Below are 17,321 nucleotides of genomic sequence, written 5' to 3'. Positions count from 1 at the left end.
GGTGGTGGGTGAACGGGATCGGGGAGGGGCGCAACCTCGGGCCTGCAGGATTTAACTTCCGGCTGCCAGAGGCGAGCCGAGGGCTGCGGGAGAGGACGTCTAGCTCGGATCCCGAACCCAGTCCGCCATGTGCCCATGGCTCATGGCGGGCTGGGCCCGGACATGCCTGGGTGCGGCCTGCTTCCTTCTGGGGTGAGTACGCCGAGGGGGGAGGCCTCCGTGACTGGGCATGTCCGGGACCCACCCAACACCCTCATTGGGTGGTGGGTGAACGGGATCGGGGAGGGGCGCAACCTCGGGCCTGCAGGATTTAACTTCCGGCTGCCAGAGGCGAGCCGAGGGCTGCGGGAGAGGACGTCTAGCTCGGATCCCGAACCCAGTCCGCCATGTGCCCATGGCTCATGGCGGGCTGGGCCCGGACATGCCTGGGTGCGGCCTGCTTCCTTCTGGGGTGAGTACGCCGAGGGGGGAGGCCTCCATGACTGGGCATGTCCGGGACCCACCCAACACCCTCATTGGGTGGTGGGTGAACGGGATCGGGGAGGGGCGCAACCTCGGGCCTGCAGGATTTAACTTCCGGCTGCCAGAGGCGAGCCGAGGGCTGCGGGAGAGGACGTCTAGCTCGGATCCCGAACCCAGTCCGCCATGTGCCCATGGCTCATGGCAGGCTGGGCCCGGGCGGCCAGTGCGCCATTTGGCGCCAGGCTGTGCCTACTGGCCGCCCGGCCGGGGAGCTCTGGGGTATTGGACATCTGAATCGCTGCTGAGATAGCTCTAGAGTGACCCCACTGTTTCTGGGATCTGAGTCAATCCTAAAGATTCCCAATGCCAGTAACTCTTCCTTTGAAGAACTTCCAATCCCTTAATAATGCTGAGCTTTGAACACCTATCAAGTAAAAGATAAGCTCCGGCTTGTGTATCAGGCTGGCACCTAATGGTCCTCGGAGCAACCACGTGCAGGTGCGTGATTTACAGCTAGGAACGGTCCCAATCTGGGAAGCCACAGCTGGGATGAGGTTCCCACCAAGGGGTGTATGTGCTGGAATGGGGGCTGCGTTCTATCTAGGAAACAGTTGCAGTCACCCGAGGCACTAGTGTGGGCTGGGATTGGATGCACCAGGCCGGTTCAGATCCCAGCACCATCTGGTGTTATGGAGAAACAGGGTAGATGTGGGACTGACTAGGCTGGGTCTCAATCCCCTTCTGAGCCATGTGTGAGCTGTATGTGGGTATGGACGAGCCATGGCTGGGCTGAAACATCCAACAACAAGAGTCAGAATGGGGTGAAAGCCAGCCAGCAAAAGCCACTGTTCCTGCTAGGACAGGAGGTGAACTGAGTAGGGTTGGCTCAAGAACCCCCTGGCAAGCGCAAAATCTGGCATTGGGAGGGGTTCTGATGGAGGAGCCTGGGCAACTCCTCTGGCAGGACACAGTCCCTGCAGGTAAGCGCGAGAAGCATGATTGGAAACAGCCCAGAATAGGCCATGGAAAGTTTCCCACTGGCATGCATTCGGCATGGGTCAGGAGCAGGCCAGGCTGAATCAGTTCATGTCATCCTCTGGCAAATCCGATCACCAGAACAGAGTGTGGAATGGGCCGGGTTTGGTTGCGACAAAACCAGTACACATTCCGGAACGCCAGGGCATGGTTGCTGTACTGGATATGAATGCAACACCCATCCAGCACACGTGAGATCCAGGAAGGGAGGGGCAGAGCTGGCGGGGGGGTTAAGGGGCTGGTCCGCTCGCTGGCCAACCACTCCCACTGGAGAGTGTTGGCTGGGATAGAGACAGACACGACTAAGCAAGGCTACAACACCTGTGCGCTGCATGTGGACAAGATCAGGGCCACAGCATCAGCTGGCAGAAGCTGGCACTGGGGACTAATTCTGTCGAGTCAAATCACAGGACCACCTAAAGAGTGCATAAACCGGGACAGAGAGACCTGGGAGGGAAAAAGTGGGTTCCCCCTTCTTGGGTCACTATTCCCGTGGGAGGGCATGAAAACTAGGACGGGGGCTGGGATGGCTAGACAGAGGCACTCAACAACATCTGTGAGGGCTGGATGGTTGAGTCGATTAGATAGAACTAAGCTTTAATTACCCATTGACAAGTACCAGAGCCAAATGGGATGGGGGACAGACTGGTCTTCTGCTACGCAAATTGGCAAACCAGGGTAGGGGGCAGGCTTGGTGGGGGTTATTGTGGGTCGCCCCGACTAGGCTGCAGCTCCCACTGGTTGATGTAAGGGCCGAACCAGACTGGACTGCAACACCCATTGGTTCCAGTGCAACTCGGGACTGAAAACAGAACCAACCCAGCAATTGCAACCACCAGCTGATCAGGGTGATGGACTGTGCCGGGGCCTGTGCTTGCTAGAACATACAAGAATCTGGTCTGGGAATACCTCAAAGTATCTTTGGAGATCTCCCCACTTGAACTGCTGGACTCAGAATTCTAACCAAGAAAAGACAGAAGACAGAATAGGACAATCATTCATCTCAGCTACATGTTGGCAGCGAAATATGGGACAAATGGAGACTTCATGATGGACCATATCAATCAGTGGACCACCTCATTGAGCGAAACTGGCAGTGACTCATAACTGGAGAACTATTAACTCCACTTGAGCACATATCTCAGAGCATGCCCCACATATGGGACTTGGGGTGGGCGGGAAACCGGGTGGGGCTTCTCCCTCAATACCCCCTTTTACCTCAGATACATGATGGAAACAATATGGACATAATAGCATTGCCCACCTCCCTATCCCCCTGAACCTTTTTTTTTTTTTTTCCTTCTCTTTCTTGATTTTCCTTCAACTATAGTTAACTATGTAAAGATTGTCAACAACAATACAATAAAATGGATTATATATAAAAAAAAAAAAAAAAAAAAAAAGAAATATAAAATAAACTGTAGCGAAAAAATTTAACTGGATGGTATTATCTCTGTTAAACAAGATCTTATTGTTAATATTACAAATATACTGTAAACTTTGCTAGAGTCATAAATAAGTGTTGCCTCAACATCTGCTTTGGAATTTAAGAAGGTAAATTAACATTTCTTAAAAATTCATAATATCGTGTTAATCAGTGACTATGCAATAACTCAAAAAACTGCATTTAGAGATGCAATAAATTTACATCCTACAAGTACTTAAGAAAACAAGTATAAAGTTACATAAATTATCTGACTTTCCTAAACCTATACCACTTAAAGTGTCTATGATTATAATATCTCATTTTCCTTTCAAAACGGAAACACTCCACCACAGGAATTATCAGTAGGTGTTACAGAAAGATTCTTTTTGAAACATACATGTCTCCATTTCATTGCAAGCCTCACAGGGAAAGATAACACTACGTACTTAATCCTCACTGTATGTCCTGAGAGCCTAGTCCACTGCTTACAATGTAACCAATATTAAACTCTCAGATATGCTAGTCGGAGGGATGAATGCACAAATGGAAAACCAAAGTGGCGAGGATGGAAGAGCTGAGAGGACTGCCAGGTGAGTGTACACATTAAGCTCCCCATGCAGGTGTGACACCACCTGTCCCTGGTGGTGGGGAAAGAGACACCAATGTGTGAGGGGAGGCAAGTGCAGAAAGCGCCCACAGTGGGACACACAGAAGCAAAAGGACGATTGCAGTGAAAACAGGGTGGAGGACTGAACGCATGTGTGCAGGAAGAACAATTTCTCTCTCTCTCCTCTCTGTTTCTGTCACTACTGCTGCCTCTCTCCTTTCTTTCTCTGCCATCTCTCTCTCTCTTTCCACAGCAGCAAGACGAGGCAGAGATGGAGGGCAGGCAGAGGAGGGGAACTGCAGGTGACACACACAGCGTCGGGGACAGGAAGACAGCAGAGGAACCCGTCTCCCTGACAACTGTGCAGTAAAGATACTGACTCAGAGGTTCCCCCCACCCTACCCTACTCCTGTTCTTTTCCTCACCACCAGATGTCAACATTCGCTGGGGAAAGCTAAAGCCACTTGTCCACAGGAAGGCAGCCAAGACCCCACTCCAGTCACTGCTTTTGGCAAACAGCTAGTAACCGAGACCTCGCCAGTAACAAAGCCTCAGAAAAGAGACAGAGAGACAAGGGCACTCGTCACTCTGAGGCAAGCGTCACCATCGTGTCTGCGTGGGAAACGCACACTGTGAAGGTTACAGAAGGGTGTGGGGCTTGCGTGCCAGGGGAAAGGAGGAAGCATGGTGCCTACTGTGTTACCATGGGCAGAGTACTGCCCATGCTGGACTGCTAGGGTGACACCGAGTCCTCCGGGGGCACAAAGCAAAGGACGCCAGAGGGAGCATGGCCCGCTGCCGGTACGGGGCTTAATGACATCACACTGCAAACATGATGTCAAACCTTGCTTGATCCCAGGACTTTCTGTGAGCCATGTAAGGGTAATGAGAAGCAGAAGGAGCAAGCCATCATCTTTCTCAACTCTGCCATTTCCAATGCCTGGGCCAGAATTGTCTACAAAGGCTAAGAGCCACAGACCAAGAGCTGAGCATTGGTGTGAGCTGTCACGGAGGGCCACCTCCCCAGTGGTAGCACCTGTGATTTCCTCAGCCGACTTTCGTTACCAGCTGCTCCACTTCCCACTCCTGGGACAGGGGGTGCATCCCAGTGATGCCATCTGGGCAGCTGCAGGACAGCGGATGGCAGGGCTGTGCCTTCCTAAAGCAACGTGTTGCAGGAGGACAAGGTGAGGATCCTGGCATCAGCTTGTGAGGGGGTGATTCTGGTCTCCCAAGGCTCACAAGTAGCACCGTGAGAGGGAATGCGGGGCCACGCCAGGGGCTGATCCACCAGCACACCTGCAAGACTCCTTCGTGGAAGGGTTAGCCAGCAAAACTCAATCATCGAGCAAGTCCTATTGACCCCAAGCCCATTGTGTGGGGAGGGGGCTGAGGCCAACGACACCGCTTCATGAGATGTCAGAAAAAATTGCATAGGGCACGTTCAAACTATAAAGGTAGTAGTAGCCACAAGACACGTCTCAAAGCACAGGTGGTGGGATGTGCTGTTCATACTCAGGGCACGGGTGAAATGGCAGGCGTGAGGCAGCATTGCGTGTAAGCAGACAGTCGCTGAGTCACGTGGCAGTCCTCGTGGGGGAGCAGGGAAGTGGCCACCTCCAGCTACACGTGGAAAAACTGAGGAATGCAAGAAGTCCCTGAGTTGGCCATGGGGTGGCACAGCAATTTTACCTTCTGAATTCCAAGGTGAAACGCTCAGAAAGAAAAGGAGTCCTACATGAGGACGACCTGTTTGAAGGCAGTCTACAAAGCACAGGGAGGCTGGAGGGCCTTGAGGTTCGTGCCTGGGCTACTGAGAGGAAGATCGTTGCGGGCAATCACTGGCATCCAGGAGGCCTTGACCATCCTCCGGAATCAGAGCTTCCGGGTGCCGCTGTCATGCTTTTGCAGCAGCACAAGCCGGTAAAGAGACAGCGATGCTGCCAACATGGTGACATGCAAGCCGGAAAGGTGCATGGCTGCCCCGGAGGCCACAGAGACAGAACCTACCCAGCAATGCATGGGAAGAATCCTCTCCCGCGTCTTGGTAGCCTTCCTTGAGCTCAGCACTGTTTCTCACCACGACGGGACAGGGCCCCCTAGCTGGCTTTTGCGTGTCTATCACCTTGCGGTTGCACCACCCCAGACACACTCTTTCAGAAATGCAAAAGAATTCTAAAAGCAGGTGTGCTGCTTAGAAGCCATAAATGTGCCCGTGTCACCACACATTACAAAACTGCTCTCCTCCTCTTCAGTTAACGGCAGGGTTGAAGGTCAGGGACACATGCTGTGTACTTTCCATGCACAGCAATGTGGAAACTTCTTAGAGGCCGGCATTGCAACATGCTCAAAGGCACGGTGGCTCAGTGAAAGGTTCAGAGCAATCTGATGGATACCTATGCTTCCAACTGTGATGGGTTCACAGGAAGCTGGTTTGCCATTCCAGTAGGATTTGTTCGTTTCTAACCGGGCACACCTCCAGGTCATCGAGCTCTACCCATGAGGAACTTTGGATACTTCTTGCAGGCATCATGCAAGACAGACCCACACATACTCTCCAACCTACACGTGCAGAAGCAAAAGCCCTGTAAGGCTTTAGGTCATGTCCCTGCCTGTGCCCTGGACAGTGCTCCCTTAGAGAAAGAAACCTAAGCAGGTGAGCTCACCTGCGCTGCCCTAGACCTCCACATTCTTGCCTCAACGGAGCACCCAGGCTGCAGCACAAGCGTTGGGCACACAGAATGGAACGGCTAGGAATCCTGGGAGGCAAATGTAAGGAGAATTTCCTGAAATTCCTGCAGGAGAGCTGTCCAGAGAAACAGCCATGGAGAGGCCCGGGGGCTGCCCGGTTGTGTAAAGCATGGAGAATGGAGGTAGATGACTCTGGTGGCTTACTGGAGTGAGTACCTGTGTGGGCAACAGTGTCATTTCCTGGCCTTGTGAAGGCAGCGGAAGGGCAAGGGGTGGGGGTGTGTGAGAGTGAGGGATGGGTATGTCACATGATCAGTTCCACTATGAGGAGCCTATAAAACACGTGAGTGGAGGTGTCACCTTGGAAGCTGCACGCATGCACTCAAACCTCAGAGGTGCACTTCTGCCTGGGGCCACAGAGCTGCCACACCCAAGTTATTCATGGCGTTCTTGCTCTCCCCAGAGCAAATGTTACAGGGGAAGGGCAAGAGAGGCAGGCAGCTGAAAGGGGAGACTGATGGGCAACAGCTGAGAAGAGCCATGGAGCCCAGCACCACTGCTGTCAGTCCCTGGAGAGGCTGGCAGCTGCCATTCATGCATGGCAGGCTGACAGAAGGAACAGAAACCCTAGGATGGATCTTGGAGAAGTCCAGGTTCAGTCTGAGGTAGGGCCATGGCATGGTCGGCTCTGGAGGGATGCATCCCTCTTGAGAGCGCTGCAACATCAGTGTCACTGGGTGGGACCCACGTGCTGTGCTCTCCTTGTTCAAGAGTGGGAGAAGCTGAAGGACCCCAGTGGGCTCCCACAGCCCTCGGCCCACGGGGAGCTGTAGGACTGTACTACAGCAGTCAGCCAGCCTGTCTCACAGCACTGCAGCCGGCGCAGGCTCCAGTCCTGGACGAAAGCAGGACCCACATCACCTGTGAACACAGGAGCCCTGATCACCCTGGCCACTCCTGTGGACCCCAGCCAGGCCTCGAGGGCAAGGTTCTGCCGTCAGCATTGGCAAAGAGGCTTCATCTTGGGAACAGTGTGTGCACCCTGAGGCCCCCTGCCCACAGCTTGGAGCACCCCAACGCATGGGCTGGGCTGGGGCTGTCAGGCAGGGGTGCTCCCTGTGACCTGCTGAGCACAGAACACAGGCCCAGGCTTCCTAGAACCCAAAGCTTGCTTGTTTGTGACAGCTGTCAGAGTGAGGGAGACCAGTCACTCACGGAGGAGAGGGTGCCTCATCTCAGGGCTGCAGGGCAGATCCTGTGTCTGAGCTGCAGGACCCAGGCTCACCTGTTGTGGCCTCATCTGCTTCAGCCAAAGGACCTGCACCTCAGCTTCCTGGACGCAATGCAGGCATGCAGACATGCACCTGCCAGGCTCAGTAGGAGGAACACAAGCTCTCAAATCACTGGGCCATGCACAGCTGCCTGGAGAGGGACTGGAACAGATGTTCCACGTCTGTATCGGAGCTTCAGAGACAGACTTTGGATAGGGTAGAGCAGGACAGTGGAGGTGGACAGTCATCAGTCTAAGACAACACAGGAGAGAGAAGAGGGCGACAGTGGACAGTGGAGGAATACAGATGCACAGCGAATGCATCAGAGCAGGACAGAGGCCAGGACAGAAGACACAGTCGAAGGTGCCACAAACAGGGAGGAAAGGCACAGGAGGACCATGGATAGGATAGGACAGAACTGGACCCTGGAGGTGGAGAGGGGTCGACAGTGGAAGGTGACACAGGAGCAGACCCAAGTGGACAGGGAAAGGCGCAGAGGACAGTGGAGGGGACAGAGGAGGACAGTGAAGGGGACAGAGGAGGACAGTGGAGGGGACAGAGGACAGTGGAGGGGACAGAGGAGGACAGTGGAGGGGACAGAGGACAGTGGAGGGGACAGAGGAGGACAGTGGAGGGGACAGAGGAGGACAGTGGAGGGGACAGAGGACAGTGGAGGGGACAGAGGAGGACAGTGGAGGGGACAGAGGAGGACAGTGGAGGGGACAGAGGACAGTGGAGGGGACAGAGGAGGACAGTGGAGGGGACAGAGGAGGACAGTGGAGGGGACAGAGGAGGACAGTGGAGGTGACAGAGGAGGACAGTGGAGGGAACAGAGGAGGACAGTGGAGGGGACAGAGGACAGTGGAGGGGACAGAGGAGGACAGTGGAGGGGACAGAGGAGGACAGTGGAGGGGACAGAGGAGGACAGTGGAGGGAACAGAGGAGGACAGTGGAGGGGACAGAGGAGGACAGTGGAGGGAACAGAGGACAGTGGAGGGGACAGAGGAGGACAGTGGAGGGGACAGAGGACAGTGGAGGGGACAGAGGAGGACAGTGGAGGGGACAGAGGAGGACAGAGGAGGGGACAGAGGAGGACAGTAGAGGGGACAGAGGACAGTGGAGGTGACAGAGGAGGACAGTGGAGGTGACAGAGGAGGACAGTGGAGGGGACAGAGGAGGACAGTGGAGGGGACAGAGGACAGTGGAGGGGACAGAGGAGGACAGTGGAGGGGACAGAGGAGGACAGTGGAGGGGACAGAGGACAGTGGAGGGGACAGAGGAGGACAGAGGAGGGGACAGAGGAGGACAGTGGAGGTGACAGAGGAGGACAGTGGAGGGGACAGAGGAGGACAGTGGAGGGGTACTGTAGTCCAGAGGTCAGAGGAGGCCAGTGAGGGAGAGATAGGAGGGCAGTACACACGAGGACAGGGAAGGCAGAGGAGGATCATGGACAGGACAGAGCTGGAGAGCTGAGGGGACAGAGGAGGACACTGACGGGACACTGTTGGACAGTGAAGGGGACAGAGGCCGACCGTGAAGGGTATAGAAGAGAACAGTAGGAAGTGAGAGAGGACCGTGGAGAGGAGGACAGTGAAGCAGACATGGGTGGACCCTGGAGAGGACCGACGAGGACTGTGCAGCTGACTTAGGGGGACTGTGTGGGAGACAGAGAAGGACAGTGTGGGAGATGGACGTGGAAGTTGAGGGTGGCAGAGGAGGACCATGAACGGGACAGAGGACAGGGAAGGCAGAGGAGGACCATGAACAGGACAGAGCTGGGGCGTGGAGGGGACAGAGGAGCATAGTGGAGGAGACAAGGGAGGACAGTGGAGAACAATGGGTGGCGACAGAGGAGAGTGAGGGCAGCAGAGGAGAGAAGAGGAGTGGACAGCGACATCGAGCCGCGCGGGAACCGCCATCCTCTGGCCATTGCCCGTCACTGCCTGCGCGGGCTGAGGGTGTCCACGTGTTTCACTAGAGCCTCAGCTCGCGCTGCTCACTGCGGTCCAGGGGCCGTGCTGCGAAGCGGGGCAGAGGGCATCGCAGACTGGGACGGGGCAGGGCGAGTGAGAGGACAGGCAGGCAGGCAGGACAGAGGGGCGCAGCGGGTCTCCAAGGGCCAGCGAAGGCAGGTGATGGGAGGGTCGAGCAGCGCTGCAGGCTGCGGGCGCGGGAGGAGAATCGCGCGCGCCACACACCCACCCCGCCCCGCCGCGACCCGCGCCCCCACGCGCGCACCCGGCCACCCACCCACCCGCGGAATCGCATGCGCACTGGGCAGCTGGAGGAAAGGGCTTTTGTTGGGAGAGCGGGCGGGCGGGCTGGAGGGGTCCGCGCATGCGCAGCCTGCCGAGCCGCGGGGGGTGCGCGGAGCAAAAGGGCGGGGTGGTCCGAGCTGCTGCGCTGGCAGCAGTAGGCGAGGGCGCGGCTGCGGGGTTCCTGGTGCTGAGGACCGACGCCATTGGAGCCCCGGGGAAGGTAGGGATCCGGACGCGGCAGCCGCGGGCCGGGCCGAGGGCACGGTGACGCGCTGCGCCCTCCCGCGTGCGCTCAGGTCGGAGCAGAGCCCGCGCCCTGGGAGCCGGTCGCCCGGCAGAGCCCAGGTCCAAGGGACGTCCCCTCCCCCGAGGCCGTCCCTGCGGGACCCCGGCGGCGCGCCGTGCGAGCGCTGCGCCCGCCGAGCCCACGCTGCCAGCCCGTTTGCAGCCCCGGGCGCTCCGAGCTGCGCCGCCTGCGCCCCGAGGCCCCACCCCCACCCCGGGCACTCCTAGATTACTCGCGCCGGCTGACCGCCTGCCCCCTTCCTGGAGTTCCAGTCCCTGGAGTCGAGGCTGTCGCGCGGCATCCAGTTGCAGCCGCACCTAGGTCCCGAGCGGGGCCCGCACCCCTTTGGCCCACAGCGCGCCAGTGCGTGCGTGTGTGTGTGTGTGTGTGTGTGTGTGTGTGTGTGCAGGACCGAGGCCGGGGACCCCTGAGTGCCCGCGCCGCCGCCTCCCAGCCAGAGGGTCCGGGCACCCTGAGCCCGGGAGCCTGGCGCGGCCCCAGTCTGTGTGCGCCTCTGCAGCTGCTCCCCCTTGTACCTGGCCACTGCTGCAGCCTTTCCCTTCAAGCCTTTGTTTCTGCCCCTCGGGCAAGTCCCCCTGGGAACCAAGCCCTCTGGAGAGCCCCAAGCCAATCTCCTGCTAGCTGGGAGACCACCGCTGCCACCTCTCCCTTCACTCTAGAGTCCGCTGTGATTTCATTGCCCCTTGGCGGGGTGGGGGGCCGCTGGCCCCCAGCTGGGCCGCCCCAGCACACACCCCCGCTGAGCAGCACTGCCTGCTAACCTGAGGATCCCCTGGCCTGGCCTCTGGGGAGACCCCGCCTCCCACTGGCTCCCTGCCTGGACCCCAGGAGGAGGTGGCCTCTGCTCCCTGTCACCATGACCCCCCTGTCCCTGCCAGACACAGCATGGCCGAGGGGAGCCAAGGCATGCAGTCGGGGAAGTCCGGGGTGGAAGACATGGAAGAAGGCAGCAGTGGCAGCCGCCGGTCGGCCAGGGAGGCAGAGATGGTGGAAGGGAGCGACTACGAAGAGTTCAGTGGCTATAACCCCCTCACCAGCTTTGACCTGCACCTGCTCAGAGCTTTTGGGAGCTTGGGTTCAGGCCTGCGCTTCTTATCGGTGAGGACACCTGCCTGCCCCAAGCACCAGCTTCTTGCAGCCTTGCCTGTGGCCCCGGGAGGGAGCCTGTGGGCTGTGGAGGGTCCTGGGGTGGTCGAGGCTGGCTGCTGGGAGGAGGGCCCTCCAGCACCGGCACAGCGAGGCAATGGTGCAAGCGTGTCCAGCTGCCTGCCTGCCTGCCCGCCTGCCCTTGTCTCTGGCCTTGCAGAATGAGCCCTGGGAACTGGACAACCCTGTGCTGGCCCAGACCCTGGTGGAGGCCTTGCAGCTGGACCCAGAAACGCTTGCCAATGAGACGGCCGCCCGTGCTGCCAACATAGCCCGCTCTGCAGCCTCCAACCGAGCCGCTCGGGCCGCTGCCGCAGCCGCCCGCAGGTCCTTCAACCAGGTGATGGGCACCCACCGACCGGCCGCACCACAGGCTTCACGACCAGCTCGCCAGCCCGCGACAGATGCCAGGGCCCCGGGGGCTGACCCAGAAACGAGCCCTGCTGCCCCGCAGAGCTCCCCAACGGTGGGCACCAGTGCCATGGCCACCCCTGGGGCCCCTGGGGCTTCTGGGGCTTCCTCTGCACCATCGCCCACAGCCTCCCAGGCCCAGGAGGCTGTGGCCGAGGGCCCTGGTGCCATCAGCTCGTCCTCTCAGGCCCCCAGCTTCAATGAGATGGACCCCACGCGGCCCAACACTGCCTTCCTGGGTCCCCGCGATGCCTTTGACTTCACTCAGCCGGCAGGTGTCAGTGGCCTGGCCTTCCCACGCCCCAAACGGCCTGCCCCGGCCCAAGAGGTGGCCCCGGAGGGCCCCAGCGATGTGCCCAATGGACCCCAGGCCACACCTGCCGGGGAGGTGGAAGCCACCCGACCCAAGATGACCAAGTCTGGAAAGGCTCTGGCCAAGACTCGGTGGGTAGAGCCTCAGAACGTCGCGGCAGCAGCTGCTGCCAAGGCCAAGGCCGCCATGACCATGCCTGAGCCCGAACCCGCAGCTTCCAGTGCCCAGCACGGTGCCGAGCCTTGGGCCAGGATGGGAGGCAAGAGGACAAAGAAGGTGAGACCTGCTGCCCTGCCCTCTGCCCCTCTCTCCTCACATCTCCTCCTCCTCCTGGCCCTGCTCCTGCCCTGCTTCCTCCCACCCCTCCAGCCCTTCCCTCCCTCCATCCCCGTAGTCCATGCTCCTCCCACACCAGTTTGCTGAGAGTTCTTCCAGCACTCCAACATCCTGCCCTCAGCCTGGCTGAGAAGGGGCCACCCAGATTCTGGCATTCATGGGCATTTCATAGGTTCCCAGCAGGGGTCTGCCGCTGTGCAGCTGGCAGCACCCCTGTGGCCAGGACCTGTTGTGTGGTGGGCGGGGACCAGATGCTGGGCACAGGCAGGCTGGTAGCCCCAAGCATCTACTCTGCATGCCGCTGCAGTCCAAACACCTGGATGAGGAACACGAGAGCGGTGAAGAGGACAGAGAGCCCGCGTCGGCTCCCCCGAGCTGGGGGGCCTACCAGCCGCCATTGCCGGTGCGACCTCAGCTGGCCCCTCGGCCCCCGATAGCTGCGAGAGCGCAGATCCCCTCCAGGCACGTGCTGTGCCTGCCCCCGCGCAACGTGACCCTTCTGCAAGAGAGGGTAAGGTGTCCACGAGCTGGTTGCAGTTCCCCTGCTCTCTGCGGGCCCGGGCCAGCCTTCCGGGTGCACCACGCCTGGCACAGGCCTGCCCATGGTTCTTCCTCCAACAGGCCAACAAGTTGGTGAAATACTTGATGATTAAGGACTATAAGAAGATCCCCATCAAGCGCTCAGGTGGGCCTCCTGTGCACCCTGCCAGGGCCAGCACCAGCCACCCCTGGCTTGTGTGCCCTCTGCTCCCGCATGAGGCCAGGAACCCTGCCCCCGGGCCCCTCCCTGTGCTGCCCTGGGTGCGGCTGCTTGTGGGGCCACAGCCCTGGAGCACCTGCTCAGTGCGGTTGCGTCCTGCTCCCCTCCCTACCACAGACATGGTGAAGGACGTGGTCCGAGAATACGACGAACACTTCCCTGAGATCATTGAACGAGCCACGTACACTCTGGAGAAGGTGGGTGCAGGTCTGGCAGCACCATGGGACAGCAGGGTACCGGCCCTGCCGTGCCCCTTCCGGGCCCTGTTTCAGTGCTACACACCCTACAAGCCCACCATGGCCTTTGCCCCAGGGGGCTTGCCATACCCAGTGCGATCACTCGTGCCCCTGGCCGGGCTCAGCACTTGCTCCCAGTGTTGCAGCCTTGGGAGAGGCTTCCCTGGGCTGTCTGGCAGCAAGGGCCCCCACGTGACAGGCCCTGCACTCGTCCTATCTTCCTGTATTCCTGCAGCGTGGGTTGCACTCTGGCACCTCCTGCCGAGGAAAAGCCCTGACAGGGCATGAGCTGGCTGCCTGCAGGGGGCAGGCCTGGGGAGTCCATCTCACATTGCACTGTGGCCCCTCACACCCCGCAGAAGTTCGGGATCCACCTGAAGGAAATTGACAAAGAGGAGCACCTGTACATCCTCATCTGCACACGGGACTCTTCTGCTCGCCTCCTGGGAAAGTAAGGCCACAGGAGAGGAGGAGGGCATGGCCTTGCCCTGTGGGCCTCTCCCCTGCCGGTCGCATCCCCTGAGAGACACAGGGAAGCAAGGTGCAATCCATGGTGCCCAGGGACCACTGGCTTGGAAGGACACAACCTGAGGCCAGGCCCTGCTGCTGGGGGTTTCTGCCTGCTGCCTGTCCCGAAGCTTGGAGGAAAGGGATTGGCCTGTTCCATCCACATGCCACCATAGCCAGGACAGCTGGGGAGGTGGCTGCTGCTCCCGCGGGCAAAGGACCTCTGACAAGATGCCTGTTTCTCGGCCTTCAGGACGAAGGACACCCCCAGGCTGAGTCTCCTCTTGGTCATCCTGGGAGTCATCTTCATGAACGGCAACCGTGCCAGTGAGGGTGAGTGAAGGTGTCGCCAATGGGAGGCCTGCCCGCGGTGGGCTCCTCGTGTGCCAATTGCTCTTTTCTTGCCTCCCCTCACAGCTGTCCTCTGGGAAGCGCTGCGCAAGATGGGCCTGCGCCCCGGGTAGGATGGCCCTCTGGGCTCCAGCCCTCCTCTTTGCTGTGTTCTGTCAGGAGATTTCTCGGGATTGCGGTGCAGTGGAAAGCAGCGCTCTGCACGAGGGAGGGGGTCCTAGGCAGCATGCCTGTGGACAGCTCTTGGCCCCTCTCTGCGCTCCATCTGCAATGGGGCTGTCAGGCAGAGGGCATCCCTGACAGGTGGACATCTGGCCCTTTGTGCAAGGCCTGCGTCTCTGTGGTGCTACCCTGAGGGGTGTGAGACTTTGGGACACATCCAGGCATTCGCCTGGCGCGTGTCCACTCATGGGCTCCTCTCCCGGCCCCCAGGGTGCGGCACCCATTCCTGGGCGATCTGAGGAAGCTCATCACAGAAGACTTTGTGAAGCAGAAGTAAGTGCTGGCTGAGCCCGCTCTGTCTGCCTCGCTGTGCCCGGTGCTGACTGGTCAGGATGACTCTGAGCAAGAGCGGCACTGGGAGGGGCTGGAAGCCAACTCTGCTGAATTGCAAGCCCGTGTCATTCTCCCCATGGGCCTGGGAGACATACGAGTGGGCAGAGGGGTGCACACGCACACACACAGTGGCACAGAGAGAGGGAGAGAGGAGGAGAGAGAGCGCTGGGCCCAGGGGTGCCTGGATTACCTGCTCTTGGCCGTGGCTTCCTCTCGAGTGGATTTCCACTGAGGACATTCTAGGGCTTGGTGCTCTGCACAGAGGACCCTGGCAGGAACCTTGCTCAGAGCGGGGACATGCGTAGTTGGTCCGCTGTGGAAAGGCAGCAACACACTGATGCAGTGCGCCAGCAGAGGGTGGCGCACCCTGTTTTTGCCCCATCCCCTCGCCACTGTGGACAAAGAGGGACAGAAGCGTTTCTCTCACCTAGCCATCCCGGACCTTTCCATCCTTATCAGAGGTGCACCTGGGTGTTGAGCCCCCTCGGTTTTGTAATAAATATTAAAATAAATAGACCAACTAAGTGAAGACAGGCAGGCAACAATAGCCTGGAGTCTCAGCGAGGAGGCAGCAGACGTGAGGCCTCCACAAGCGTCCCTGGCTGCTGCTGTCCCTGCCGCACCTCCATGTGGCATCCAGGCAGCGGGCTGGGCTGTCTGAGGCTCTGAAGTCCTCCCATGGAGGGCAGAGCTCCCAGCGGGTGGTGGGCAGGGAGCCTGGGCTGCAAGGGGAGAGCTGAGCTGCAGCTTTTGGGTGTGGGCAGATGTGCCCTGGAAGTTCATGACTTCAGGGACAGGGTGGCTGAGCTGGAAGCAAAGCGTGTTGACCTGCCCACTCAGGTACCTGGAGTACAAGAAGATCCCCAACAGCAGCCCTGTCGAGTATGAGTTCCTGTGGGGCCTGCGTGCCCGCTACGAGACCAGCAAGATGCGGGTGCTGAGATTCATTGCCCAGGTACTGCCCCAGGTCCATTCCCCGCCCCCGTGCCACACCCCGCAGAAGGTATCCAGCCAGGATGACCCCACCCGAGTGTGGTTCCTTTCTTGGTTGCACGGGGTCCTCCTAACTGTCTTGAGTGCGGCCGAGAAAGGGCTCCTGTGACCGGAGGCTGGGAGAGTGAGGGGAGAGCAGCAGGCCCAGGCCCGGCCTGTGCGGCAGGAGCCCTGTGGCAGCCTTCTCCCATGTGGTCTTCAGGCTCCTTTGCAGCAGCACCTGGGAGGTGCTGCGGGAGGAGGCAGGAGCCTGGGGCACTCCCGTGTGGGGTGGGCCCGGGACCCCCACGGCTGCTGTTTTGTGCCTCAGAACCAGAACCGAGATCCCCGGGAGTGGAAGGCTCGCTTCCTGGAGGCCGTGGACGACGCTTTCAAGACGATGGACATGGACATGGCTGAGGAGCACGCGCGGGCCCAGCTGAGGGCCCAGATGGACATCGGGGATGAGGCCCTGATTGGACACTGGAGCTGGGACGACATCCAGGCCGAGCTCCTGACCTGGGATGAGGATGGGGACTTTGGTGACGCCTGGGCCCGCATCCCCTTTGCCTTCTGGGCCAGATACCACCAGTACATCCTGAATAGCAACCGTGCCAACAGGAGGGCCACGTGGAGAGCTGGCGCCAATGGAGGTGCCAGTGGAGGTGCCAGCGGCGGGGCCAGCACCAGCATCCTAGACGGCCCCAGCACCAGCTCCAGCTCCAGCGTGCGGACCAGAAACGCTGCCCGGGTCGGGGCCAGCTTCTTCTCCTGGATCCAGTAAGCTTAGTCTGCAGAGCGGGGAGATGGTAGGGGCAGGAGGCGCAGATTGGGGGCTAGGACAAGCTGGGAGTCAGTGCAGGGAGTGAGCAGACTCCTGTGGGGTTGCGGACGGCCCTCATGGTCTCGTGCGGGTTCTGATCTGTGTTTTCACTCTTGTCCCCGGTGCTGACAGACACCGCTGATGCTGCAGGCATCCCGCTCAGCAAGCCGGATTTCACCTCCGAATCCTGAGCACAGCTCTGTTGGCCCTGGCAGCTCATACCTGTGGGTCAGAGGTGGTGCCCAAGACGAAGTTCTCCCGGCCCCTCCTCGTGCTTTCGTGGTGTGCTTTTGTTACATGTTACATGCTTTTGTGTGCTACATGTTTTTTTAGTATCAGTGTGGTATTAAATTTGCAAAATGAACAGGAGCGAGTCCTCTGTGCAACGCGATGGTGGGTTAGGGGAGGGTTGGTGGCGATGGAGCTCCTAGCCAGGCAGCTTGTTCTCCTGGCTCTGTGCTCTCAGTGGCCCCACTGTGGAACAGGCCCAAGGGTTTGGGTTGGATGCTGGCAGGTGTGGAGGGAACAGCAGCCCTCAGAGATGGGCTCTAGGACAGGCAAAGCCTCCCTGAGCCTCCTGGCTTTCCTTGGCCCGACCTGCCACCATGCCCTCCTCCGGTGGGACGCAGCTATGCTCTGCAGGGGGAGAGCGCTGAGAGCAGAGAAGCTCTAGAGGCAGACCAGGCCATGGGGGCTCCGAGGTAGAGCACAGACAGGGGCCCCAGGAGGGCCAGATGGGGCCATGTTCAGGACAGACGTGTACCCAGGGCACAAGTGCCCAGTCCCTAGACCCCTGGCTAGTCCCCTCCTGCAGACTTCCAGGGCCACAAAACCCTGAAATTCCTGTGGAAAAG

At 59.5% G+C, this 17,321-nt stretch overlaps 1 protein-coding gene across 1 annotated transcript; it reads left to right on the top strand.

The window, feature by feature from the left end:
* Positions 1 to 9,870: 9,870 nt before the first annotated feature.
* Positions 9,871 to 16,831, top strand: LOC131478500 (melanoma-associated antigen D4-like). Its single transcript, XM_058658435.1, has 13 exons — positions 9,871 to 9,970; positions 10,936 to 11,155; positions 11,364 to 12,203; positions 12,571 to 12,774; positions 12,885 to 12,948; positions 13,141 to 13,220; positions 13,619 to 13,710; positions 14,020 to 14,099; positions 14,184 to 14,226; positions 14,550 to 14,612; positions 15,513 to 15,627; positions 15,976 to 16,424; positions 16,600 to 16,831. The coding sequence occupies exons 2-13, from the start codon at positions 10,943 to 10,945 to the stop codon at positions 16,607 to 16,609; spliced, it is 2,253 nt and encodes a 750-aa protein (XP_058514418.1). The 5' UTR covers positions 9,871 to 9,970; positions 10,936 to 10,942; the 3' UTR covers positions 16,610 to 16,831.
* The last annotated feature ends 490 nt before the right edge of the window (positions 16,832 to 17,321 follow it).

Source organism: Ochotona princeps, chromosome X (genome assembly GCF_030435755.1).
Source record: "Ochotona princeps isolate mOchPri1 chromosome X, mOchPri1.hap1, whole genome shotgun sequence".
Classification (NCBI taxonomy): domain Eukaryota; kingdom Metazoa; phylum Chordata; class Mammalia; order Lagomorpha; family Ochotonidae; genus Ochotona; species Ochotona princeps.
This window is presented reverse-complemented; position numbering and strand designations above follow the sequence as displayed.

Bases quoted from the DNA above. Each gene is read 5' to 3' on its own strand.
- LOC131478500 (XM_058658435.1), top strand. From the start codon at position 10,943: ATGGCCGAGGGGAGCCAAGGCATGCAGTCGGGGAAGTCCGGGGTGGAA. The intron at 12,775-12,884 runs GTAAGGTGTCCA...TTCCTCCAACAG, and splicing joins TGACCCTTCTGCAAGAGAGG to GCCAACAAGTTGGTGAAATA. The intron at 14,227-14,549 runs GTAGGATGGCCC...CCCGGCCCCCAG, and splicing joins AAGATGGGCCTGCGCCCCGG to GGTGCGGCACCCATTCCTGG.